Source organism: Hyperolius riggenbachi, chromosome 12 (assembly GCF_040937935.1).
Source record: "Hyperolius riggenbachi isolate aHypRig1 chromosome 12, aHypRig1.pri, whole genome shotgun sequence".
Classification (NCBI taxonomy): Eukaryota; Metazoa; Chordata; class Amphibia; order Anura; family Hyperoliidae; genus Hyperolius; species Hyperolius riggenbachi.
The window spans coordinates 204,948,160-204,975,227 of NC_090657.1; the positions used below are offsets into that span (position 1 = coordinate 204,948,160).

At 45.6% G+C, this 27,068-nt stretch overlaps 1 protein-coding gene across 1 annotated transcript in view; it reads left to right on the plus strand.

Annotated features, from left to right (window-relative positions):
* Positions 1 to 306: 306 nt before the first annotated feature.
* LOC137541031 (myosin-16-like) overlaps positions 307 to 27,068 on the plus strand; it is a 284,543-nt gene continuing 257,781 nt past the window's right edge. The window contains exons 1-3 of the mRNA XM_068262177.1: positions 307 to 363; positions 6,294 to 6,536; positions 12,728 to 12,763. Coding sequence (XP_068118278.1) covers positions 307 to 363; positions 6,294 to 6,536; positions 12,728 to 12,763 — 336 coding nt within the window. The remainder of the gene's footprint in view (positions 364 to 6,293; positions 6,537 to 12,727; positions 12,764 to 27,068) is intronic.

Genomic DNA, 27,068 nt, shown 5'->3' on the forward strand with positions numbered 1-27,068 from the left:
TCACTTACTTCTCTCCAACCCCTTCTCTTCATCCAACCCTCAATATTTATTCAGAGACCTTGATGTTGTCGGAATCTACTTGGAAAGAAGGTGTCACTCTTTGTCCATGGAGGTGTCTGCTGGAGCCCAGCGGTTACGTTGAAACTTGTCCCCCAAGGCAGACAAGACGCAGGTGACAATGGTATAAACCCCTTGTACTGATGAGGGTGTGTACAGGAACGCCAAACAGCGTGACTGCTGCTCATCTATAAGGTGTGGGTGACAAGAAAGGGACATTTGTCAGCTGTCTAACACTCTGACAGTGGCATGGACTCCGTCTCCAGCGTGGTCTGCACCAGGCATGTCACCATCATGGACTGGATGGTAAGCTGAGACTTTCTGTTATATCTATTTCCAGATCCAGCTAGAGGAGCTATGTTCAAAATTAGTTTATTTTAAAGTAATTTGTCAAATGTGAAAGACATCTTCTTAATCTATACTGAACTGAATAAAAGCTGCAGAGTAACACTTCTCACCAGTATGCCGGGTGTAACTCTCAGTATCTGCTCTCATTCTGTATGTATGGAGGCTGCACAGTAGCGCTTCTCTTGTCCTGTATGCCGGGTATAACTCTCAGTATCTGCTCTTATTCTATATGTACGGAGGCTGCACAGTAGAGCTTCTCTTGTCCTGTATGCTGGGTGTAATTCTCAGTATCTACTCTCATTCTGTATGTATGGACGCTGTACAGTAGCGCTTCTCTTGTTCTGTATGACAGATGTTATTCTCAGTATCTGCTCTTATTCTGTATGTATGGAGGCTGCACAGTAGCACTTCTCTTGCCCTGTATGCCGGGTGTAACTCTCAGTATCTGCTCTCATTCTGTATGTATGGAGGCTGCACAGTAGAGCTTCTCTTGTCCTGTATGCTGGGTGTAATTCTCAGTATCTACTCTCATTCTGTATGTATGGACGCTGTACAGTAGCGCTTCTCTTGTTCTGTATGCCAGATGTAATTCTCAGTATCTGCTCTTATTCTGTATGTATGGAGGCTGCACAGTAGCGCTTCTCATCCTGTATGCCGGGTGTAACTCTCAGTATCTGCTCTTATTCTGTATGTATGGAGGCTGCACAGTAGCACTTCTCTTGTCCTGTATGCCGAATGTAATTCTCAGTATCTGCTCTTATTCTGTATGTATGGAGGCTGCACAGTAGTGCTTCTCTTGTCCTGTATGCCGGGTGTAACTCTCAGTATCTGATCTTATTCTGTATGTATGGAGGCTGCACAGTAGCGCTTCTCATCCTGTATGCCGGGTGTAACTCTCAGTATCTGCTCTTATTCTGTATGTATGGAGGCTGCACAGTAGCACTTCTCTTGTCCTGTATGCCGAATGTAATTCTCAGTATCTGCTCTTATTCTGTATGTATGGAGGCTGCACAGTAGCGCTTCTCTTGTCCTGTATGCCGGGTGTAACTCTCAGTATCTGATCTTATTCTGTATGTATGGAGGCTGCACAGTAGCGCTTCTCTTGTCCTGTATGCCGAATGTAACTCTCAGTATCTGCTCTTATTCTGTATGTATGGGGGCTGCACAGTAGCGCTTCTCTTGTCCTGTATGCCAGGTGTAACTCTCAGTATCTGCTCTTATTCTGTATGTATGGAGGCTGCACAGTGGCACTTCTCTTGTCCTGTATGCTGGGTGTAACTCTCAGTATCTGCTCTTATTCTGTATGTATGGAGGTTGCACAGTAGTGCTCAGGCCCGGATTTCGGAAAAGGCCACAAAGGCCATGGCCTAGGGCGATAAAATCAGATAAGATCAGAAGGGCGGCAGGACTTGGAGAGATGGTTAATTTGCATATATTCAGCAGTGGTGCTCTGGAAGACATCTCAAGCTCACTCCAACCTGAATTATCGCAAATTCTTTCTGTTTTAGGAAAGCAAACTTGTTTTTCTTAACATCTTAGTAAGGGGGCTTTTAGGACCATTGTAGTCCCTTACACACGCCAATGAGTTCTGGGTCACCATGAGCTTGCTGGTTAGTCTGTAGGAGTTGGAGAGAGAAGAGGTCATATGTCAAAGTAAATCATCTCCTCTGTTCCCGCAGCGCAGCCAGCCAGCGCCCTGCTCTGCACTAATAGATGAATTCCAGAGTTCCCCAATCCCTGCACCTCTCACTTCCTGATGTGTTATAACAATCAGGATCAATCATAACTGTCACCTGATGATCCAATTATCTATATGATCGACATACAGTACAAGTGGATGTGAGAAATACCAGGGATTTACATTACAAAGTAGATAAAACTAAGTTACGCTGAGTTCTAATGCAGGCATTCCCAAACATTTCTGCTAGTTTCTTTGCCTTCTCTTTTACAGCTGTGGCACTGACCCCAGCAGTTGTAAATTACACTTTCTTATCTAGGCCTAATTTATTGCTTTTTTTTTCTTTCTAGCCAGTGATCTCGTTTGTGCTTCAGTTAACTCTTTCCTGACTCATTTTCTGTCCTTCAGCTCCGACCATCTATGAGAACTGCTGCAGCCTGGAATAAAAATGCTGTACGCTTCCCTTTTATTGCTAAACTGTCACTGTCACCTGAGCTGTTGCTACCTCTATGCTGGTGTTTATGGTTTGGCATCCTTCTGCTTTCCTGTAGCAGTAGAACATTGTACCATCTTAGCCATCAGCAAAAGCAGAGAGTTTTGAATCAGGGTGATACCATTTATTGGCTTAAAAGAAAAAGAGTAAGCTTTCTGCTAATAAACCTTCTTCAGACTTTGTTCCTGTATGCTGCCAATATGTTAGAGCACACCACCATATGTTCATTCAGCATTCAAAAGAGATACGTAGATTTTTCAGCAAATATAAATAAATGTTATTCAGATGCTTTAAAGTGGAGCTGAACTCTTGCACAGGACAGAGGGAAAACATGCAGAGACATGCACCCTGTATGTATTTAGAGAGCCTTTCGAATTCCTCCACATCTGTGTCTAATCACAAGTTGTAATTTTATATCTTCCCTGTGTCACCTGACTGCCACAGCATATAAGCTTATTTTAAAGCACAAGATGTTAATATATTTGCTTCCATGAAAGTAGGAATTAGACACACTGTCTATTTATTGCAGAATTTGTATCGGCTGTAACTAATAAATGTTTTTCTTTAAAGGATATTATGTTGTTGAGTATCTTTTAGAGCAGAGAGGAAGTTCTGAGTTCAGGTTTGCTCTAATTACAACCAAACATCCAAAGTGGGTCTTGGCAGGATGTTTGCTGCTTACCTATTCTCTGTTTTGGATGGGCTTTTATCCATTGCTCTGCACTGCCACCTGTTTGTGGCTCTGACTGCAACCAGTCGCACAAAGGACAAAGAAGCAGTGCATGCTGTGGACACTTGCGCTCCCTGTAATTTCCTGCTCCTGCCCAGATGTGCACAGAGCGCTTCTCTTGTCCTGTATGCTAGGTGTAACTCTCAGTATCTGCTCTTATTCTATATGTACAGAGGCTGCACAGTAGCACTTCTCTTGTCCTGTATGCCATGTGTAACTCTCAGTATCTGCTCTTACTCTGTATGTATGGAGGCTGCACAGTAGCGCTTCTCTTGTCCTGTATGCCGAGTGTAACTCTCAGTATCTGCTCCTATTCTGTATGTATGGAGGCTGCACAGTAGCGCTTCTCTTGTCCTCTATGCCGGGGGTAACTCTCAGTATCTGCTCTTATTCTGTATGTATGGAGGCTGCACAGTAGCACTTCTCTTGTCCTGTATGCCGAGTGTAATTCTCAGTATCTGCTCTTATTTTGTATGTATGGAGGCTGCACAGTAGCGCTTCTCTTGTCCTGTATGGCGGGTGTAACTCTCAGTATCTGCTCTTATTCTGTATGTACGGAGGCTGCACAGTAGCGCTTCTCTTGTCCTGTATGCCGGGTGTAACTCTCAGTATCTGCTCTTATTCTGTATGTATGGAGGCTGCACAGTAGTGCTTCTCTTGTCCTGTATGCCGGGTGTAATTCTCAGTATCTGCTCTTATTCTGTATGTATGGAGGCTGCACAGTAGCACTTCTCTTGTCCTGTATGCCGGGTGTAACTCTCAGTATCTGCTCTTATTCTGTATGTATGGAGGCTGCACAGTAGTGCTTCTCTTGTCCTGTATGCTGGGTGTAACTCTCAGTAAATGCTTTTATTCTGTATGTATGGAGGCTGCACAGTAGCACTTCTCTTGTCCTGTATGCCGGGTGTAACTCTCAGTATCTGCTCTTATTCTATATGTATGGGAGGCTGCACAGTAACTCTGATGTGTATGCTTAGTAGAGTCATTATAACAGCAGGGCAGGCAGAGGTTGGGAATCACTACACTAGTTCCTTATTGGCGCTGTACTGGTAATGATCAGCAATGCAGTTGCTTTGAATAGTGGTAATCATTAACAAACCATTGCATTTTCCCTTGTACCTCTCTCACGCAGTGGCTGTTATTGGGAAGTGGGTCTTGGTGGTCTGTGTCATGTGATTATTATACATAGTGTTGGCGGAGGAGGGGTGTACTGTAAAATGTGCACTTGGGACCGTAGCTCTGAGGCATCACCACTGCTTGTGGCTGTTGCCCATAGTTGTTGCTTCCCAGCAGAGACCTCTAAGCGTGACAGGTTGTTCTGGCCTGTGCTGGGGTCAGAGGGAATTAGCACTAGACATGCTTGGATTGTCAGGGAAATTGATCTTCAATACTGAGATGTAGAAGGGACCCTTCAAAGAAAAGTTTCTTTTAAATGATTAACTTATTGCACAGAGGTTGAATAGGATTAGATGTAAAAACAACATGGCGGCTCCTGACAGAGACTTCTACATCTGTGTATTCTCCTGCCGGATAGAGCTGGTCCTTTAGGCCCCCCTGCAGCCCAAATCTGATTGGCCAAACGCCCCCCTCCCACTAATCTAGCAATACAAGAGTAATATAATAACGTTTGTAAATACCTTTCTCTTGGAGTAAACTGGGAAATCTATGGATTTAAAGTAAACTTGTAAGGGAAAAAGTGCCCTTGGGGGGTACTTACCTCGGGTGGGGGAAGCCTCTGGATCCTACTGAGACTTCCCCGTCCCCTTCAGCCTGGGGGATTCAATGCCTGAAAATCCATTTGACAAGCTTGACAGCGGGCAGCGCAGGCACAGTAGGGGCTTCAGTGCAGCAATATTTACCAATCCTCGCTCCTGAGCAGACACACTACCAGCTTCACCTCGAGCCCTGACGGATATAGCTGAGCCTGATCAGTTCTGCTCTACTGTGCCAACACGAGTCTCCTGCACCTGCGTAGTAGAGCGGACCCAGGCAGGCTCGGCTATAACCGCCAGAGCCCAAGGGGAAGCTGGTACTGTGCCTGTGCAGGAGCGAGGATTGGGAAAAATGGATAACAGCCTGCTTTAGCACATGATGATGACTAGCAAGTCAGAGACTTACATACTGTATCTATCACCTGACTAAACTGATCACATGCTTCTCCATGAGTTCTCCTAGACATCACCACCACGATTGACCATCTCTATGACAATGTTTAGGTTGCTCACTAGTTATCCAGACAACCACTTGCTCTGTACTCTCTCTCATTGTACTGCCTGCTCCTCCAAACTACATGAGGGCCTGACAGTGGCCGAGGAAGGCATATCAGAGGATATTTGCAGGTTGTCCTCTAGTGAAATCATACTCTAGACATTTCTATTTCCTGACATTCTTATGCACTGCAATGAAATGTGTACATTTTGCCATTTTGTCCACCACCTTCTACACACATATAGCTGTGCGGCCTGAAATTGTCATTTTTTTTTAATGTGAGCATTTTGGCTGCCGTCCAGGGTCACTCGCAGGTCTGCTGGAACCTTCCATTTATTACTTTTAAGGAGAAACTATGCGCTTTGGAGACTATCTCAGAAAAAATAGCAAGCAGTGTGGAATATTTTCGACAATGAGGTATTCTGTTTTGGAAGCGATAGGGAGACTTGGTGCCTGGTTCTCACATGCCGGCCAGCATGAGACAATGCTTCGTAACTTCGGATTATATTTTTATATCCAGAAAATAGGAAAAAATTATCTTACTCCCCCCTTTTCCATCTGACCTGCTGGAAGCCAAGTCCAGAATATATGAGTGTTTGAGAAGTGGAATGGAGATTAGTTTAGCAGCCCAGGGGTGATTAAGTCTAAAGCCCAGACATCAAAGCCAGGCCAAGATAGCATCAGGAAGTGGGATTTCACCTTGATGCTGACAGCCATCCCAAGTCAGGCAAAACTTGTGGTTCTGCTAGATTAAATTTCACAGGCCAATGACTTCCCAGGGATCACCACTGGGACCTCACAGCTGTGCTGAGCCTCTGCAGGAGCCAGAGCAGCTACTGGACCCAGCAAGCTTGGAAGAGCTGGACCCTGACCAGTCACTGCGGTCCCAGGTGAAAGGATTGGACGAGGGGGAGACACTGACGGACCGGACAGGCGCCATCGCCAACTCGGCACAAGTCGATATTTTAAATGTAAAGCAGCTTGTGCAAGGAGAGAAGGCGCTCAGCTCTGACGCTCAGCAGGTAAGAGCTTCATTTTATTTCCCTGTCAGGTGTAAGATCTCCCCACACTTCCTCAGCTGCCAGTTATCTTGGTTCAGAATCTGCTTCTTTCATTAATTTCCATACGAATGTGGTTATCTTTGCTTATAGTTAGTCCTTTTGTGACTACTGGCCGCAGAAAGAATTGGACAGGTTGAAGGACAACTGAAGTGAGAGGGATATGGGGGCTACCATATTTATTTCCTTTTAAAGTGGACCTGAACTCTTGCACAGGACAGAAAAAAAACATATAAACATGCCCCCCTGTATGTATTTAGAGAGTTTAGCCGGTCTAGTCCCCCCTCATTTGTGACTAAGCACAAGTTGTAGTTTGATCCCTCAGCTTTATCAGCAGACTGCCACAGCAGAAAGCTAATTGGTAAACACAAAATGTTTACAATATGGCTGCTTCCATGAAAGCAGGAAGTAAAAACACTGCAGATTTATTGCAGGATTCGTATCAGTTGTAACAAAGAAACATTTTCTTTAAGGCCTCTTTCACACTAAGACGTTGCGTTTCATGCAACGTTAAGGTCGCATAACGTGCTCCTAACGCAACGCATGTTAGTATTGAAGTTGGACGTTATATAGAGCCGCGTTAAAAAAAACATTACTGAGCATGTGCAAACATCCGAACGCAGCCAATACGAGTATCATGCACAGCATGCTGCACTTTCTTTGAACGTCCAGCGTTACACTGTAACGCCTAGGTTCTCAACATGCGGTACGCGTACCCCAGGGGGTACTTCTGATGGTTCCAGGGGGTACTTCGGCTTGATATAATTAACCAAGTATAACAAATTTAGAGTTTTAGAAAATGATAAATCCTATATAAACAACACCAAATTAGTATTTTAGCTAATTAAAAGCAATAGTAAATGCTTGGAAATTGTTTAGAACCAATTATTATGTACTATGATTAAAAATGTATTTGTCAAGGGGTACTTGAGATAATGTTTACTATGCTAGGGGGGTACTTGGTGAATACAGGGTTTTAAAAGGGGTACATACCAATAAAATGTTGAGAAACACTGCTGTAACGGAACGTGGGCACTGTGAACAGCCCATTGATTTTTCAGTGCTGTGAGTTGGGCTGCGTTACAGGCTGCTCTAACTGCGCCTGTAATGTCTTACTGTGAAAGCAGCCTAAAGGTTATTATGCTGTTGCATATCTTGAGCAGAGAGGAAGTGCTGAGTTCAGGTCCACTGTAAACAATGCCAGTTGCCTGGCTATCCTGCTGATCCTCTGCCTCTAATACATTTAGCCACAGACCCTGAACGAGCATGCAGCAGATGAGGTGTTTCTGATTATTGTCAGATCTGACAAGATTAGCTACATATTTGTTTCTGGTGTTATTCAGACACTACTGCAGCCAAATATATCTGCAGAGCTGCCAGGTATTGTTTAAAAGGAAATAAAAATGTCAGCCTCCATATACTTCTCACTTCAGGTTCCCTTTAAAGGACACTTGCAGAGGGACTAGCAAAGAGTATTCCTACAAAGACTGGAGGGACAACTGGCGTCCATGCTGGGACTAGTATTTGAATAGAGGCAGCAATGGGACCTGCTGGGACAGCGGCTGTGATATAAGTACCACCAGTGTGGGCATGCTGGGACTTGTAGTTTTACAGCGACAGGGGAAATACAAAGAACAGGAGATGTGGCAGGCTCAGACTTTTTTTTATATAGTTTTATAGAGCTACATAGATAAGCCAGTTGGGAATGCTTGAACTTCTGCAAGCATATAAGAGAAATCATCTGCAGTGTGCTTGGACTTGTAGTACTGCAGAGAGATAGAGGAAACCAAATGGGACATGCTGGAGCGTGTAGTTCTGTGTACCTATAGAGATAACAGAGATGTCGGTCAGGGAAACAGTTGGCTCTACTAATAAAGGTATCTTTCTCCAGCCATGAATACAGTGGCTAGTTTGGTGGCCTTCTGACCTTACTGAAGCTGCAGGTAGTGAGATGACAGCGTAACCTTGGCTCTGTTCATTTCGGCACCAGGGCCAAAATGCAATTAACTTTTTTTTCCTGAGGTTGGATTCACATATGACAATGGGCTCTATTCTCAAAGAGCCAAAAGTACCGCAAAATTTTAGCGCTAAATTCCCGCCAGCGGTAAACTCCGCATTTTTTCAGCATTCACTAACATTTTCCGCATGTTTTCCGCATGCGGGAAAAAAGATGCGGAAACAGGCATTATTCATGCGGGAATCATGCGGTAAAAAGGTCGCATGAAAAAGTGTTTAAAAAAAAAAAGTTAAAGTCCACCAAGCACAGCCCTTAAAGGTTCGTATACACGTCCGATAAAGATCGTTCGTTACGAACGATTCGTGACGTTTACACGATATTCAAATTAGACTGAAAAGATCGTTCGTAATGAACGATTGTGTACACACGTGAACGATATAAGTATAAAGTACTGAACGACGAACGATAAAAAAATGCGTGCGCAAACGGAAGTGACGTTATGACAGGCAATAAGAACATGCGTTATCGGACGATCTTTGTACACACTGCAACGATTGAACGATTATCTTTCGAAAAAATCCGCCGGGTTGGATCGGTCCGATTGAACGATAACGATCGTTATCGTTCACAAAAACGATCGTTCACACTTTTTGAACGCACGATTATCGTTCCGATTGTCGTTATCGTTCGTTTTTGAACGATCGTTATCGTACGTGTGTACTCAGCTTTAGCCTCCACACTTCATTAAAGTCAATGGGATGCGGAATATATCACCTACTACTTGTAGGTGATAAAAATTCGGTAATTAACGAAGAAATGATGCGCCTGAACATCTTTGAGAATTGATCTTTTATTGCGGAAAATACCGACTTTTGTGGAAATTTTACCGCATGAATCCCGCACTTTTATCACACTTTTTCCGCATGCGGAAAAAACATGCGGAACATTTTGAGAATCCCAACTTGCCGGTATTTTGGGTGCAAACTTCCCGCATGTACTTTACCGCATGCGGGAAGTCTTTGAGAATAGAGCCCATAGTGTGAAAAAGATGTGTTTTATGCAGGAGCGTGTGCGATTTTGTAATGCGTTTTTACTGCAGTTTCGGTGGATTTGCCTTTTCTTTTACTGCAGATGCGTTTTCCATGCATTTTGCGTGCATTTTAATGCGTTTGCGTATGTGTACAATATGCGTATATGCACATATGTAAAACGTATATGCGCTCTGTATGCGTAAACACCGTAAACAGGAAGCGAAAACACATAAAAAATCTTGCTATCCGGATATCTCCCAGTAAACCTGTGCAGAGTGGGCGGGGGGGGTCAAGCTTACCTGTCTGACGTCTTCTTCGTCCATCCCTCGGCTCCTCCCACAATGCGCTCCACGCGCGTCACGTGATTACAAACACTTCCTCCTTCAACCCGGAAGGAGGAAGTATTTGTACTCACGTGACCGCCGCTTGGAGCGCATTGTGGGAGGAGCCGAGGGATGGACGAAGAAGACGTCAGACAGGTAAGATTGACCCCCCCCCCCCGCACAGGTTTACTGGGAGATATACGGATAGCAACTATCCGGGTATCTCCCGGATGCGGATTTGGGCAGCCCTGCCGTCAGTGTCGCATAGGTTGTGCAATGCAATGCTGCAAGCCGCGTTCCATTGTGGCCGTTATGCCGCACTGCAAAGCACTACTGCAATAATGCAACGTTAGAGACAGCGCATTCTGTAGGGTACTGTGACATATACAGGGCCGGCCCTAGACTTTTTGCCGCCTGAGGCAGATTTAGAGAAAATTGTATAGTTTGTATCATTTTATTGTATCGTTTGTGGCCTTTTTGAAGGGATGAAAAAAGATCTATTTACCTGGGGCTTCCTCCAGCCCGTGGCAGCCACCCTAAGTAGGGTTGCTGAAATCCGGATCCGGGAGATACCTGGATAGTTGCTATCCGTATATTTCTCAGTAAACCTGTGCGGACGGGGGGGTCAAGCTTACCTGTCTGACGTCTTCTTTGTCCCTTCCTGTCGCCTCCCACGATGCGGTCCATGCGCATCACGTGACTACAAACACTTCCTCCATCAACCCGGAAGGAGGAAGTGTTTGTAGTCACGTGACCGCCGCTTGGACCGCATCGTGGAAGGCGCCAGGAACGGACAAAGAAGACGTCAGACAGGTAAGCTTGACCCCCCCCGTCCGCACAGGTTTACTGGGAGATATCCGGATAGCAACTATCCGGGTAACTGCCGGATCCGGATTTGAGCAACCCTAATCCTAAGGGCTCTTTCACAGTGCAACTTTAAAGGATACCACAGCTGAAAAAACAGAAAGCTCCAGTGTGTAGGGGATTAAAAGTACATAATGTAACTTCCACCTGCCGCCGTTCGTGCACTATTCATGCTGGTGTCCCGGCGACTTGCTTGACCCTTGACCTGGATATAATCTTCCTCTCTTCACTTCTGGCCGGCGCATAGCGATCGGCTTAGAAGCACGCTGTCCCCTGCGTCTACTCTGGGCTGTGTGTGCGCTTCATTACACCAAGCGTCACATGATAATGCGGGTGTATGCGAATTTTCATGCGAATTCGCATGAATGGCGCTGTATCCGAATTTAACCATGGCCGTGCCTGTGTGCTTTTCCATTGATTCCATGCAAATTCGCGTGCGAATTCGCTGAAAATTTGCATACACCCGCATAGCGGTATGCGAATTCTGATAGCTCTGCCATGCGGATTTTTCACGCAGATAAAAACGCTCAGAAAACCTGACAAGTGGAAACAGTCCCATCCACTTGTACTGGCTATGCGAATTTGCATGCGGCAAACGCATGCGAATTCGCGATAGTGGAAACGGGCCCTGAATTGTCCAGGAGCAGGAAAAAACGCTCCAAAAATCGCTTGCAAAACGCTATCACGAATCACTAGCGATTGCACTAGCGCTTTTTAGTGGGTTCCAGGCCTAAGGATGATCAATGAGTTGCAAATATTTCCGAGTTGATGCAGGATTATGTAAATTTGTATGCACATTTATGCAGCATGAAAGCGGACTCATCAAGACTCACCAAGGCCACATACACACATCAGACCATAGTCTTTGGAAAATGAAAGATCACAGACCAATCTTACCACCCTTCATGTAGTATGAGAGCCATACCTTTCCAGTCTTTTCTATGGAGCTGAAATCCCCATCAGAAAAAATCTTGCAAGATGCTGCACACACAGATGCTGTACAGACACAAAAGATCAGTATCTGCAAAAGATCTGTTCCTGCCAAAAATCCATTCCTGCAAATTGCAATGATAGTCTATGAGATCTGCACATCATCATACACACATGATTTAACTGACATTCATCTGCAGATCAGATCCACCAGGATGGATTTTCAGATCTGCAGATCTGCAGATGAATGTCAGTTAAATCATGTGTGTATGATGATGTGCAGATCTCATAGACTATCATTGCAATTTGCAGGAATGGATTTTTGGCAGGAACAGATCTTTTGCAGATACTGATCTTTTGTGTCTGTACAGCATCTGTGTGTGCAGCATATTGCAAAGATTTTTTCCTGATGTGGAGTTCAGCTCCATAGAAAAGACTGTGTAAAGTATGGCTCTTATACTACAGGAAGGGTGGTAAGAATCTGTGATCTTTCATTTTCCAAAGACTATGGTCTGATGTGTGTATGTAGCCCAAGGTTTAAATGAATTTACATAATTCTGCATGAACTTGGCAATATTTGCATCTCATTGATCATCCTTATGAGATAATAATTATTACAGCTTGCATTTAAATTTTATGCAGATTATGATTCAGACAAATTTTGAATATCCAACCATCATAAGGCCTCTTTTCCACGAACTGTTGAGCTGTGCGCTCAACAAGCAGTTGCCAGGCAGCAACAAGCAGTTACCAAGCAGCAGTGAGCAGTTACCAGGCAGCAGTGAGCAGTTGTGAGAGTTTGAGAGGCATTTCACTGCCTAGAAACAGAGGCCTAAATCACTAGCAATGAGGGGATAATTCAACAAATAGGCAAATTCCTGTATGATATGCTGAGGTAAATGTGGTCTGTTAGGCCTCTTTTCCACGAACTGTTGACAGGCAGTGAAATGCCTCTCAAACTCTCACAACTGCTTGCTGCTGCCTGGTAACTGCTCACTGCTGCTTGGTAACTGCTTGTTGCTGCCTGGTAACTGCTTGCTGAGCACACAGCTCAACAGTTCGTGGAAAAGAGGCCTTAATCTACTGGTGAGAGTATGAAGAGTAAACAAAATATCAGGCCTGACAACCAGAATAAGGCCCAGTGCACAACAAAACCGCCAGCAGATCATCAAAACGCTAGCGGATTTTGGAGCTGATTTCAGAGCGATTCTAGGCATGTTTAGAGACGTTTTCTAAACATGCCCAGCGTTTTTGGGAGCGTTTGTGTATAGCAGATTAATAATATTGTTACAGTAAAGCTGTTACTGAACAGCTTCTGTTACAAAAACGCCTGGAAAACCGCTCTGATCTAGCGTTTTCCAGAGCGGTTTGCGTTTTTCCTATACTTTACATTGAGGCAGAAACGCTTCTGCAAACCGCAAGCGTGCAGCAGGAGGCACGTTTGCGTTTTGCTAAAAACCTCAAACCTCTGGTGTGCACCATCCCATTGAAATACATTAGCCAAGCGTTTTCACAGGCGGAGGCGGATCGCTACTAAAACCGCTCGGTGTGCACTGGGCTTAACTTGATATTTTTACACAGAAAGTTGGTGGTAGAAAGTTCAGGATAATAATTAGGAGTTGCAGGAAAGGAGGGCGGGATCACTGGCAGGCAGCACTCAGCTGGTAATCAGTGGTCACATGACCCAATCAGCTTACACCTGAGCTCCTCCCACACTCTATATGCAGCAGTGATGGCTCCTCACACAGGTAGGGGAAGTTATTTTCTTGTGAAGTAGTTTGGTTTTGGTCTCTTTAGCACACAGATACCAGTTTGCTGACTGGACTGTGTTTCTCTGGTGTATTTTTGCTGTGTGGTGAAGTCATGCTGCAGTCTCTCAGATATTCATACAGCCTCAGTGTAGGACTTGCTGGAGGGTGGCATGGAGGATAGCAGCACTCTCACCTTTCAGCAATTCAGTCTGCATGGACTGTGCATGGACTCTGATTTGTGTGGATACTTCCCATGTGTCTTATTCCACCACATGCAAACATACTTTTTGAGAAATTACTCCCCCTCCCCCCTTCTCCCCCTGATGTAGCTGTTGTGGATAATGGTGGGGACAGTACACTGACCAGGAATTAGATTGGGAGCTCCTCTGAGGAGAGTTTGTGACAGGATTATGCCTGGCACACACTATACAATTTCCTGTCAGATCAACTGGTTTATTTGATCATTTATGACAGTTCTGATCTGTTTTCGTTTGATTTTCAGGGCAATTATGTAGAAAATGACTGGGAGACTCCTAAAGGGGCCCATACACCTAACTATTTTCCTGCCGATATTACAGCAGATTCCAGGGGTGCCTCTGGCCATTTTGGCACTCCAGGCAAGGAGACCTGTGGCAACCCCCCCCCCCCCCCTCTCCATGAACATATTTGCAATGTGGCAGCTTTTCACTGGAAAATAATCGTATTACAGTAGTGGTTCAGCGCGATACTACGAGCCCCTGATCTACCGCCACCATACCACTGTGTCCAATTGTAAAAATGTACTGCTTGATTATACTTTTGGTACATTTTTGCCATGGATTGATTAAAATTCTGATCGATGTGGTGGTTGATAATCTCCATATTCGATCATTTTAAAAGAATCTGTCTGTAAAAATGAATGCATGTATTGACAGCTATAGGCTAGGGTTACTAATAACAAGATTGGGTGATTCAATTGTAAGGGGAAGATTGGGGGGGGGGGGGGGTCAAAGTAGAGAGTAACAAGGAACATTTATAATTACTTTTTTCCTGGCGGATTCAGTGCTGACTCGCTCAGTAGGCAGTAGCAGTGTTAGGGAGTCTTGCCCAAGGTCTCCTACTGAATAGGTGTCGGCTTACTGAGTAGGAAGAAGCAGAGATTTGAACCCAGGTTGCCTGTGCCAGAGGCAGAGCCCTTAACAATTACACTATCCAGAGAGAGGAGGAAAAGCACTTTTATTTTGCTTTCCTTTAAGACAAGAAGACAGCCAGCACTAGGGGAAGGGGGGGTCAAAGGTGAATGAGGGAGAGAGGAGGAGTGGAGAGAGACTGAGAATAGCCTGAGATGGAGCAGACAGCTTATCTGTATTGCAGCCACATCACACAGAGGCGACTTGCCTGTAATGTGACGCCTGTCCTGCCAGTCTCTTATGCTGGGAATACACGTTTCGTTTTTGCCTTCGTTTAAACCTTCGTTTCGATTGTGCCTTTTGTCCTTTTCGATCCCGAAATAATCGATCGTACGGTTAATATCACCACCCACAGTTTCGTTTTTTTTTTCGATTCTGATGGTTTCGTTTTTCCAATGATCGAAGGCTGCAAAGAAACGAAACGTAGTACAGGGACGGACGGCATAAACGAATATATAATCGATCTGAACAGCCATCAAGCCTACCAATGGCTCGATTAGATGGATAAAGAGAGATAATATCAAACATGTTCGATCACTAGTCGTTCGTTTTTGGGGTCTATTAATCGAAACTATAATGAGATTATGACTATTTTCACATACGTTTTCAACACTCGATTCGTTTACCGAACGAATCGAAGACTAAAACGAAGGCAAAAACGAAACGTGTATTCCCAGCATTACACAAGGCTGCAGCAGCCCTCCTGGAGTCTCTCAATCAGTGTAATACATACCTCCCAACGTTTTGAGATGAAAAAAAGAGGGACACTTCTGCCATGCCCCTGCCACACCCCCGTCACACCCCCTAGTCACGCATACCATAAAGATTTCATAAGAAAAATATGTTGTTTTTTAATTCAAACCACACTGGTCCTTTCTATCCTGAGTCATTTTCCTTCATATTAACATTTTAAAATTAGTAATATATCAATGTAAAGGATAGGACTAAAATTTACAGTCAAACACATTTTTAGTAGAGAAATATATATTTACATAGAAAGAGGGACAAAATCCTGAAAGAGGGACATATGAGGAAAGAGTGACAGGGCTCGCAAAGAGCGACTGTCCCTCCAAAAGAGGGACATTTGGGAGCTACGACCTTATCTAGCTGACCACATGTAGTCTCTAGGCTTAAGCCGTAGATGCGGCCGCGATGTTTCTTATCAATCGAGCGGCTCGATTGATAAGATCCGACAGGACGGATCTCCGCACCGCCGATTCCCTGCTCGCTCCCTGCGAGGGGACAATGGCAGGGAATCGAGCGGGAGATAAGCGGTGCCGGCGGGGACGAGCGGGCACGAGCGGGGAATCGAATGCGGCGCACGAGCGGGGACACGGCGGGCACGCGGAAGAGGCGATCCGGCGGCTAATCGAGCCGCCGGATCGCTGCAATATGGCATGGTGTAGATGGGGCTTTAGGGCAGCAAGATGTGTATTGCCTCAAAAACATGCAATGCGATAACTGATATGGCGTAAAAGCAGCAAGATTTGACCAATAAACTAACCATAAAAGTGAAAGATTTAACTGTAAAATATGCTGGCTTTCATTGCTAACCCTGGTTTGAGGCTATTTGAATTGTAATATTTGAAGTCAAAAGTTGGAGAAATATAAAGTGTACAGAATGTAATTCTACCGGCATAATTTATCTCCAACTCCCTATTGAGTATTTGGGAACAGTGGTCCAGGCTGGAAGCACACTAGGCAGTGCAGAACACCATGCATTCTGCACTGAGCATTTTTAACTTTTTTTTTTTTTTTGATGTTTGCGGTTTTGCAATTGCTTCTCATTTTTGTTTTTAGTGTGTTTGCATTTTCAATATTTTTCCCTCTATCAATGGTGTATCAGAGCTCTTTTATACTGCATGCAATTCAGAATTTATTCCCCCCCCCCCCCCCGTGGTTTTCTTCTTGTGTTGCTAGCATCCAGCAAAAATCTACAAATTGGAATTGCATATTGGGATCCTTGTTTTGCAGTGTAGAAAAAATGCTGTTAAATCTGACATTAGCTGCATGCTTGTTTCTGGTGTGAAAAATAGAGGAGCAGGACTGCCAGGCAACTGGTATTGTTTAAAAGGAAATAAATATGGCAGCCTCCATAAACCACCTTTTTAAATAAAAATTGATCTCTCAGGCGGTTGCAGCCTCTGGATCCTACTGAGTCTTTCCCCGTCCTCAGTTAGCCCGATCCAGTGCTGAGACCACCCCGGTTTAAAAAAAAAAAAAAGAAAATTAAATTTAAAAATGCTGCGGTGGGCTAGCAGATTTTCCACCAGGCTCTGACGGAAATACATGTGCCTGATGGGGTCCGCTCTACTGTGTGGGTACAGATGGCTCGAGGTCCCAGTGCAGGATGGGGGAAGCCTCATAGGATCCAGAGATTCACCCCCCCCCCCCCCCCCAATCCAAGGTAAGTACCCCCTCAGCCAGGGGTTAGGAACCTTTTTGGCTGAGAGCCATAAACTGTCTACATATTTTAAAGAGAACCCGAGGTGGGATTTAATTGTTAGTGGGGCACAGAGGCTGGTTGTGCACACTAACACCAGCATCTGTTGCCCCATGGTGTGCCTCCAGGACCCCACTGCGCGCCGCTATACCCCCCGCAGTGCTGGCGACACACAGCGTGTTGCCAGCACAATGTTTACCTATGCGCTGTCTGTCAGCGCCGCTCCTCCGTATCGGCGCTACCTGCCCGTGTCCCTTCCCTCCCGCTGATTGGAGGGAAGTGACGCGGGCGGGTAGCGCCGATACGGAGGAGGCGAGGGAGCGGCGCTGACAGACAGGCGAGAGGTAAGTATTGTGCTGGTGACACGCTGTGTGTCACTAGCACTGCGGAGGGGATAGCGGCGCGCAGGGGGGACATGGAGGCACACCATGGGGCAACAGAGGCTGGTGTTAGTGTGCACAACCAGCCTCTGTGCCCCACTAACATAATTAAATCCCACCTCAGGTTCTCTTTAAAATGTAATTCCGTGAGAGCCATGCAATATGTTTCAAACTGGGACAATGTGCATGCGCAGAAGAGGGTTCAAATCCCTGTTGCCATGGTGATTTGTATATAGTTGATCCTCTAGGCAGCGGAAGTGTCACACATCTTCAGCTTCTCTGGGGTTCCAGCAACCTCAGCAATTTCCCTGACAGGAGAAATACCAACTAACAGGTTGTATAATTAGCTAGCTAACTTAGGGGTTGATTCACTTTGTAGGACGAGATCCCCGCACTTTGGCCCAATAGGCTCCCTGTCAAGTGAAAGGCAGCCTACTGGGCCTACCAAAGTACAGGAATCTCATTCTACAAAGTCACTGGACCTGACAGGGTCCAGAGTGGGACAATTGGAGCAGCTGTTAGTTTTGGGGGAGTACAAGTAAGTTAGTAGTGCATGCTACAGCAGCAGCGTGCACTACTTTGAAAATTTTATTTGCGCTGCCACACTAAGCTGTGCTGCTTAGGCAGTATAGCTTATTGAATCCCCCCTACTGATTTGTCTGTGAGCCAGATGTAGCCATCAAAAGAGCCACATCTGGCTCCTGAGCCATAGGTTCCCTACTGCTGCCCTAAGCCTAGAGGCACTTTTTTCCCTTCAGGCTCACTTAAACTACCTAAGCATGCTGGACTAGATTGAAGTCCCTCTGTAGGAAAAGCAAAATAAACTGCAGAAAATATTAGTCATAAGCAGCACCACAGCCAGTAATGTGTGTTTTACTACAGCTTTCTGTGTGAGTTGTATAAAGCCTTCTAGCAGGAGTTTTACAAGCATGGTGTTGGCCACGCACAGCAGTAACTAGCAGTTCTCAGGCCTCACCAGCAGGTGCCGATTAACAATACACATTACTGAATGGTTGATTTTTTGGATCAATGAGATTGGATAGTGTTTGATGCCAATTGATAACCAATTATTTCACATGGAATTGATACAAAAAACTAATCTAAAAATTAATTTTACTTTTCTTGTTTATGAGCCTTGATCTTAAAGTGAACCAGAGACGAAGCACCCTTGTGTATTTTACCATAGAAATCAGTGGGAACATTAGAGAAAACATTTACCATGCTCTCTGTTCCATCCTCACTGCTAAAAGTGTCTGTTATCTAGCTGAGATAAGAATCCCGGACTGAGCATTGATTCTGGCTTTGCTATAATGACTCAGCTATAATGATTCCTGAGCAAAGCCAGCAGGGGGCAGGCTTGGACTTGAAGACAGCAAAGAACACAGTCTCAGCTATAATTATTCTGTAGCAAAGCCAGACCGACTGCTTAGTCGGGATTCTTATCTTAGAGGTGATAACAGGCAAATTAAACAGAGAACAATGTAACAAAGAGCAGATTAGGTGTTTACTGTCATGTTCCCACTGATTTATAAGGTAAAATACATGAGGTTGCTTCATCTCTGGTTCTCTTTAATGAGGAGCTGTCAGTCATACTATTTCAGAAAAAAACACATATATAAGTAGATAAATACTTGCTCTACTTACCGTACATAACATGTATTGCACTGTCCACACTTTGATTTTAGTGATTTTTCTACAGTAAAAAAAAAATCCTTCTTAGCATTTCCCATTTTAACTGGCTATTTTGAAGCCAATCCTGATGTCATTTCCTCCCTTAGGGCTCATTCACACTAGAGGCGGTTTCGGACGTTTTTTCAAGCGCAGGCGATTTTTAAAATCGCCCCCAAAACGCTTATGCATTGAATGTCTGAGAATGTTCATATCAGCTCGGTTTATGTGCTGAGCGTTCAGTAAAGTGGTGCATGGACCATTTTTGGGGCGATTTTGCTATAATGGAAGGTATAGGAAAAACGCAAAACTCTCTCTCAAAATCGCTTTGTGCAGTGATTGCGTTCGTGTTTTTAAGAATGCATTGTATTCTTTTCTGGGTCAGAGTTCACTTCCTGACTTGCGTCAGGGAGTGAAATAAAAAAAAGTGCTTGGGAAAAGCGCTTAGAAAAGTGCTTTTCACAAAAATGCAACACCCACCCAAGCATTGGGATTTGAAAGAAAAAAAGTGTCAAAAAAAGCTGAACGCTAACATGAGCGGAATGCAATGTGAATAAGCCCTCTCTCTCTTCTCTGCCCGATTTGCCTGCCCTTCACTATAGAAAGTACATTGTCTCAGCATGAGAAATATTGGCCAATCAGAGAGGAACAGAGGTGTGGGAGGGGAAAATGGGAGGGAAAGAGGCTTCAGCCAATCAGGCTGCATTAGTTCAGTCTGTTCAGGAGTGATCTCCGAGCTTAATCACGAGTAATCACTAGTGATTCAAATGAGGTGTAATTACAGCAGGTGTGTGGTGGGGAATGAAAGGGTTATTTACCCATAATTCCGCTGTATGCCCTGCGTCCCAAGAGTCCGTGCTGTTAGACGGCTTGTGTTCCAAGCCTCGCTGCTGTCACTTCCACCTTGCGGCTTGAAGTAGGAAGTGACAGCAGTGAGGCTTGGAACACAAGCTGTCTAACAGCACAGACTCGCAGGGCGGACGGCGGAATTATGGGTAAATAACCCTTTCATTCCCCGCCGCACACCTCATTTGACTCATGATTAATCACTCGTGATTAAGCTTGGAGATCACCTTTGAGCCTGAGGGGAAGTAGAAAAGCTTAAAAGGACAACCCAGCATACCCTGCAACTTCCTTTTTGTGTACCAAATAAGAGTCCGGTAAACTGGGGAATGATCATTTATCAACAGGAAAAGTAATAGTGATTTTAACTTCTGGGATTGCCTGGTTAGCATCCTTATTACTTGTTTACCAGAAAATAAATAATTGATTTTATGCCCGACAGTTACACTTTAAGCAGTATAAGGTGTCCTGAACCCCCCTCCTTCCCCGGATAGTATTATGCCCCAGAGACAGCTGACAGGTCACTCCTACCCGAGCTGATAGTGTTCAGCCAGGATCTAGTTTCAATCCAAAGTACTTGTACCGAGGTGTACTCACCTGTCCAGCCGACACGCTCTCTCCTGTGTCCCATGTATGTATTTAGGGACGGAGACAGAAGGACACAGTAGGGAGTGCACAGGCCAGAGTGGTTGGTGTGCTCTGCTGCATTGAGACTGGGTCGGGGGTGGGGGGACCAGTGAATCACTGGACCACTATTAGTTCAGGGGGAGAACTGGGGCAAATCGGCTAATTTTGGCACAGAGCTGCACTGATCAGTTAAGTGCTGCCATAAGCTGTAATGAAAATTATGGCTATAGCAGCACTGGAGCTTTAAATTAAAAAAAAAGGTAGTATGACCACTAGCAATAGCCAAAGTCTGGATTATGTATTCCCTCCAGCCCATGGGTTGCGACAGCTAACGTCACCTAGGAATTTGCTTGCAGCAGGGTAAGCTGTCTTGTGGCTTCACCCTCTTCAAATGGCCACAGCCAAATTTCAGCAGTGCATGCGACCTGTTGGGGGTCTGTCAGCTGGCTCTGAGGTCCTAGGCAATTTTCAAGTTGTCCCTGTGGAAGTGCTGGCCCTGTATGTGTCCACTGCAACCACTCTGCGCACAGCTATGTGCTGGGATCTTCAGCTTCCAACAGTCGCCTACATAAGAGCTTTTACCTTTATTTTTATTGCAGTGTCTTACATAAGAAATAAAAAAATGCAAACACATGCCTCTCTTGGTAAAACATTTTATAAAGTAAGATAATGGCGATGACCACGTGGGTGCTGTCTAGGAGAAGATAAAAGGGCTCATAGCTGGGAGAGGGAATTGGGAACAGAAAAATGGATGGCAATGAGGGAGCACAGGTTTCATATTAGTATAGTGGCTAAGGAAAGGGGGGGGGGGGGGGGTGATAAAACAATGGGGATTGTTGTTATGGGTAGCAGTAGGGATGGCTGCTGAGATGCAAATTATTCCAAGTTCAAACAGGATTGTGCAAATTTTGTATGCGGGTACATGCAGCAAAAAAGAGATTTAATTAGTCCCAGGCCCGGATTTACATCACAGGAGCCCAGGGTCAGACTGGGACACTGGGGGCCCACCAAAGAAATTTCAACCTGGGGCCCACACATCCCATGATGATTGCGGTGAAAAAAGGGCGTGACCATGCATCGGAAGGTGGGCGTGGTCATGATGTATTATGGGCAGGGCCAAATGTACATGATCTTAGCAGCATTGTAATTCAGAGACACTGCTGCCCAGCAAAACTTTGCATAGAGTCCCCGTCTTCAATATAAAGTAATAATAGAGTAAGTGCCTCAACCTTAAAGCAAGAAGAAGAAGTAGTGCCCTGCCCCCAGGGCGTGCCTCAACCTTCAAGCAAGAAGAAGAAGTAGTGCCCTGCCCCCAGGGCGTGCCTCAACCTTCAAGCAAGAAGAAGAAGAAGTAGTGCCCTGCCCCCAGGGCGTGCCTCAACCTTCAAGCAAGAAGAAGAAGTAGTGCCCTGCCCCCAGGGCGTGCCTCAACCTTCAAGCTAGAAGAAGAAGTAGTGCCCTGCCCCCAGGGCGTGCCTCAACCTTCAAGCAAGAAGAAGAAGTAGCGCCCTGCCCCCAGGGCGTGCCTCAACCTTCAAGCAAGAAGAAGAAGTACTTTGCATTAGAAAATGTATGCGTGCTCAAACACCAAGTTTAAGGCTCTTTTCCACGGACTGTTGTTGTGTGCTCAGCAAGCAGTTACCAGGCAGCAGTGAGCAGATACCAGGCAGCAACAAACAGTTACCAGGCAGCAGTGAGCAGTTGTGAGAGTTTGAGGCATTTCACTGCCTATCAACAGTCCACGGAAAAGAGGCCTTACCCTAGCAAGTCTGGCTTTGCAAATCTGGCCTAATTGGCTATTCATGAGGCAATGCTCATGCAAATGCATGCACAAACCAATACCGCAAAGCGGTCGCCCTGCTACATGCTACATTAGCACTGTCCAGGAGCACCATGGGGAGGATTCCCAATACCCCCTTTTTATACAACCGGGGAGACCACAGGGTCCCAGGCTCTCTCACTGCCTGGGAACCACAGCAGCAACCCAGAGGGGGAGGCTGGGTGGCGCAGACGACCCCCTCAAGCGTGGCCAGCACCGGGGAGAGCCGTCCACACCCACCTCCCAATATTAAAAACAGGCACCTTAACGTCCATTGCGTTCTGTTACATGCGCTTTAACTTGGGGGCACCACATGAGAGAGGAGTGAAGCATGGGTCACCCCGAGCTTTAGAGCTCAGGGCTGGCTCACATACAGCACTCCAGAGGGGGAGAGGACAGGCGCAGACAACTCACTCCAGGGCTCACACCACCGGAGCAAGCCATCCACCACCTGCCTCCAAAGGATACAAACTGCACAAAATGCTTTCCATGAGAAAATTAATGCGCATGTAGCAGAACGCAATGGACGTTAAGGTAAGTGCCTGTTTTTAATATTAGGAGGTGGGTGCGCGGACGGCTCTCCCTGGCGCTTGCCACGCATGAACTAATTCCCGCAGGGCAATCGCTTTGCGGTATTGGTTTTTGGACCCTGCATAGTTTGGCATGCGAAAGCAAATGCATATTTGCATGAGCATTGCCTCATGAATAGCCAATTAGGCCGGATTTGCAAAGCCAGACTTGCTAGGGTTAAACTTGGTGTTTGAGCATGCATACATTTTCTCATGGAAAGCCTACAGTGGTGTGAAAAACTATTTGCCCCCTTCCTGATTTCTAATTATTTTGCATGTTTGTCACACTTAAATGTTTCTGCTCATCAAAAACCGTTAACTATTAGTCAAAGATAACATAATTGAACACAAAATGCAGTTTTAAATGATGGTTTTTATTATTTAGTGAGAAAAAAAACTCCAAATCTCTGCCCCCCTTGTTAAAAAATAACTTAACTGTGGTTTATCACACCTGAGTTCAATTGCTGTAGTCACCCCCAGGCCTGATTACTGCCACACCTGTTTCAATCAAGAAATCACTTAAATAGGAGCTATCTGACACAAAGAAGTAGACCAAAAGCACCTCAAAAGCTAGACATCATGCCAAGATCCAAAGAAATTCAGGAACAAATGAGAACAAAAGTACTGTAATTGAGATCTATCAGTCTGGTAAAGGTTATAAAGCCATTTCTAAAGCTTTGGGACTCCAGCGAACCACAGTGAGAGCCATTATCCACAAATGGCAAAAACATGGAACAGTGATGAACCTTCCCAGGAGTGGCCGGCCGACCAAAATTACCCCAAGAGCGCAGAGAAAACTCATCCGAGAGGCCACAAAAGACCCCAGGACAACATCTAAAAAACTGCAGGCCTCACTTGCCTCAATTAAGGTCAGTGTTCATGACTCCACCATAGGAAAGAGACTGGGCAAAAATGGCCTGCATGGCAGATATCCAAGGCACAAACCACTTTTAAGCAAAAAGAACATTAGCTCGTCTCAATTTTGTTAAAAAAACATCTCAATGATTGCCAAGACTTTTGGGAAAATACCTTGTGGACCGACGAGACAAAAGTTTAACTTTTTGGAAGGTGCGTGTCCCGTTACATCTGGTGTAGAAGTAACACTGCATTTCAGCAGAAGAACATCATAACAACAGTAAAATATGGTGGTGGTAGTGTTATGGTCTGGGGTTGTTTTGCTGCTTCAGGACCTGGAAGCAGGGCCGGATTTACCATTAAACAAAGTAGGCACGTGCCTACAGGCGGAGCATTTGTGAGAGGCGGGTAGCACAGTAGCAAGTGGTCTGTCCATTTCTCCCTCCCTTCATACTAGTGGCAGCGGCGGAGGAGACCCACATCTAGAAGAGTGGTGGCAGGCTGTCGTAGTTACTATTAGCGGCATGCTTCAGTCTTTCTTCAGCAGCGAGCGCCTCCATGACGTCACTCTGCAGCGCCCCCTGCTCCTCTCCATGGTTACTGCGTCCGACTCTGCGTGTTACCATAGAGAGGAGCAGGGGGGGCTGCTGGGTGACATCATGGAGCCGCTCGCTGCTGAAGGACTGGAGGTTGCCGCTAATAGTAACTAAGACAGCCTGCTGCCGCTGCTCTTCTAGATGTGGGTTTCCTCCGCCGCTGTCACTGGTATGAAGGGAGGGAGGGTCGCTGCCATCAGAGTCTTTCTTCTGCCTCCCCAGAGTCCCCCACATCCCAGGCGCTCTGGATATTTGGGAGAAGGACTTCAAACTTGCTCCAAGTCCGCCCCCTCCCCCAGAGCCCTGCCCTTCACCCACACCTGGGAAGCCACTAAGTGGACCTGAACTCACAGGACAGAATGAAACATAGGGAACGCACCCTGTATGTACTTAGAGAGTTAGCCTAATTGCCCCTCACTTGTGTCTAATCACAAGTTGTAATGTGATCTCCCCCTGTGTCACCTGATTGTCACAGCAGGTAAGCTCATTTGAAAGCACAGGAAGTTAAAAATAAGTCTGCTTCCATGAAAGCAGGAAGTAGACACACTGCAGATTTATTAAAGGATTTGTATCAGCTGTTACAAAGAAATGTTTTTTTTTATAGGTTATTATGCCGTTGCTTATCGTTCATTTTTTAAATTATTTTTTAGTATTTATGTAGCGCCGGCATCTTCCGCAGCGCTGTACAGAGTATATTGTCTTGTCACTTAAATGTCCCTCAGGTCCGCTCTAACCCTTTGCTGAATGCCCTTCTTTACCTGCTCTACCCTCTAACCCACCAACCTCGACTTACTGCTCTCTATACCTACCTGCTGCTCTCTCCCACCTACCTACCCCCACTGACTGCTCTCTTTGCTCTCTATACCTACCTGCTACGCTCTCCCACCTACCTACCCACCCCCACTGACTGCTCTCTGTTCTCTCGATACCTACCTGCTGTGCTCACCTACCTACCTACTTACACTGATCATTCTCTGCTCTATACCTACCTACTGCGCTCTCACACCTACCAACCCCACTGACTGCTCTCTGTGCTGTCTAAACCTACCTGCTGCACTCTCCCACCTACCAACCGATCCCCACTTACTGCTCGCTGTACTCTCTATATCTACCTTCTATGCTCTCCCACCTACCCACTCCCACTGATTTCTCTCTGTGCTCTGTATTCCTACCTACTGAGCTCTCACACCTACCTACCCTCACTGACCCCTCTCTGTGCTCTCTATACTTACCTGCTGCACTCTCTGACCTACCTACCCCCACTGACTCCTCTCAGTGCTCTCTACACCTACCTACCTACCTACCGCCAACTGACTACTCTCTACATTCTTTATACCATACCTAGGGAAAGGGGTGTGTTATTAGGGGGGTGTGGCCTGTTATGGGGCGGAGCTTAGGGCGCCAGAGCTTATGTGCCTATAGGCTCCTGAGCTGTAAATCCGGCCCTGCCTGGAAGGCTTGCTGTGATAAATGGAACCATGAATTCTACTGTCTACCAAAAAATCCTGAAGGAGAATGTCCGGCGATCTGTTCGTCAACTCAAGCTGAAGCGATCTTAGGTGCTGCAGCAGCACAATGACCCAAAACACACCAGCAAATCCACCTCTGAATGGCTGAAGAAAAACAAAATGAAGACTTTGGAGTGGCCTAGTCAAAGTCATGACCTGAATCCTATTGAGATGTTGTGGCATGACCTTAAAAAGGCGGTTTATGCTAGAAAACCCTCAAATAAAGCTGAATTACAACAATTCTGCAAAGATGAGTGAGCTAAAATTCCTCCAGAACGCTGTAAAAGACTCGTTGCAAGTTATTGCAAACGCTTGATTGCAGTTATTGCTGCTAAGGGTGGCCCAACCAGTTATTAGGTTCAGGGGGCAATTTCTTTTTCACACAGGGCCATGTAGGTTTTGAGTTTTTTTTCTCACTAAATAATAAAAACCATCATTTAAAACTGCATTTTGTGTTCAATTATGTTATCTTTGACTAATAGTTAACGGTTTTTGATGAGCAGAAACATTTAAGTGTGACAAACATGCAAAAGAATAAGAAATCAGGAAGGGGGCAAATAGTTTTTCACACCACTGTACTTCTTTTTGCTTCAAGGTTGAGGCGCATACTCTATTTAGATAGATGCGACGTATGCTACGACGCGGGTTGACTAGTATAAAGTAATGTCCTACGTTGCAGAGGTTGCGACCGCAGAGGTTGCAACCGCATCGGGGCCCTTGGGACAGAGGGGCCCAGAAGGGCCCTCCCTCAACTACAGTATTACCTCTCTATCGGTCCTTTGCTCATAATAATCACTTCTATAGATACTTTGAACAGTGGTAATCATTAACAAGCTATTTCCCGTCCCTTTCTTGCACCTCTGACCTCTGACACTGTAGTTGCCACTGGTAGGTTTTGGTGCGTTGTATCAATTGTTATGTATAGAGTGCTTGGGGGGGGGGGGGGGCATTGTAAAATTTGCATCGAGGCCTACAGCTCCTTAGCTACGCCACTGCTCTCAGCATGAGTGATTACAGCACTGAGAAGAGAATTTTTGTGCTGCAGGCAGCAATTGGAGCTCTGTCAGACAAGGGGGGGGGGGGGGGGCACCAGAGACCTGGAGGGGGGGCTACTACTGTGGCTCAGTCTGACCCTGCAGGAGCCTATAGGCACAGATGTCCTG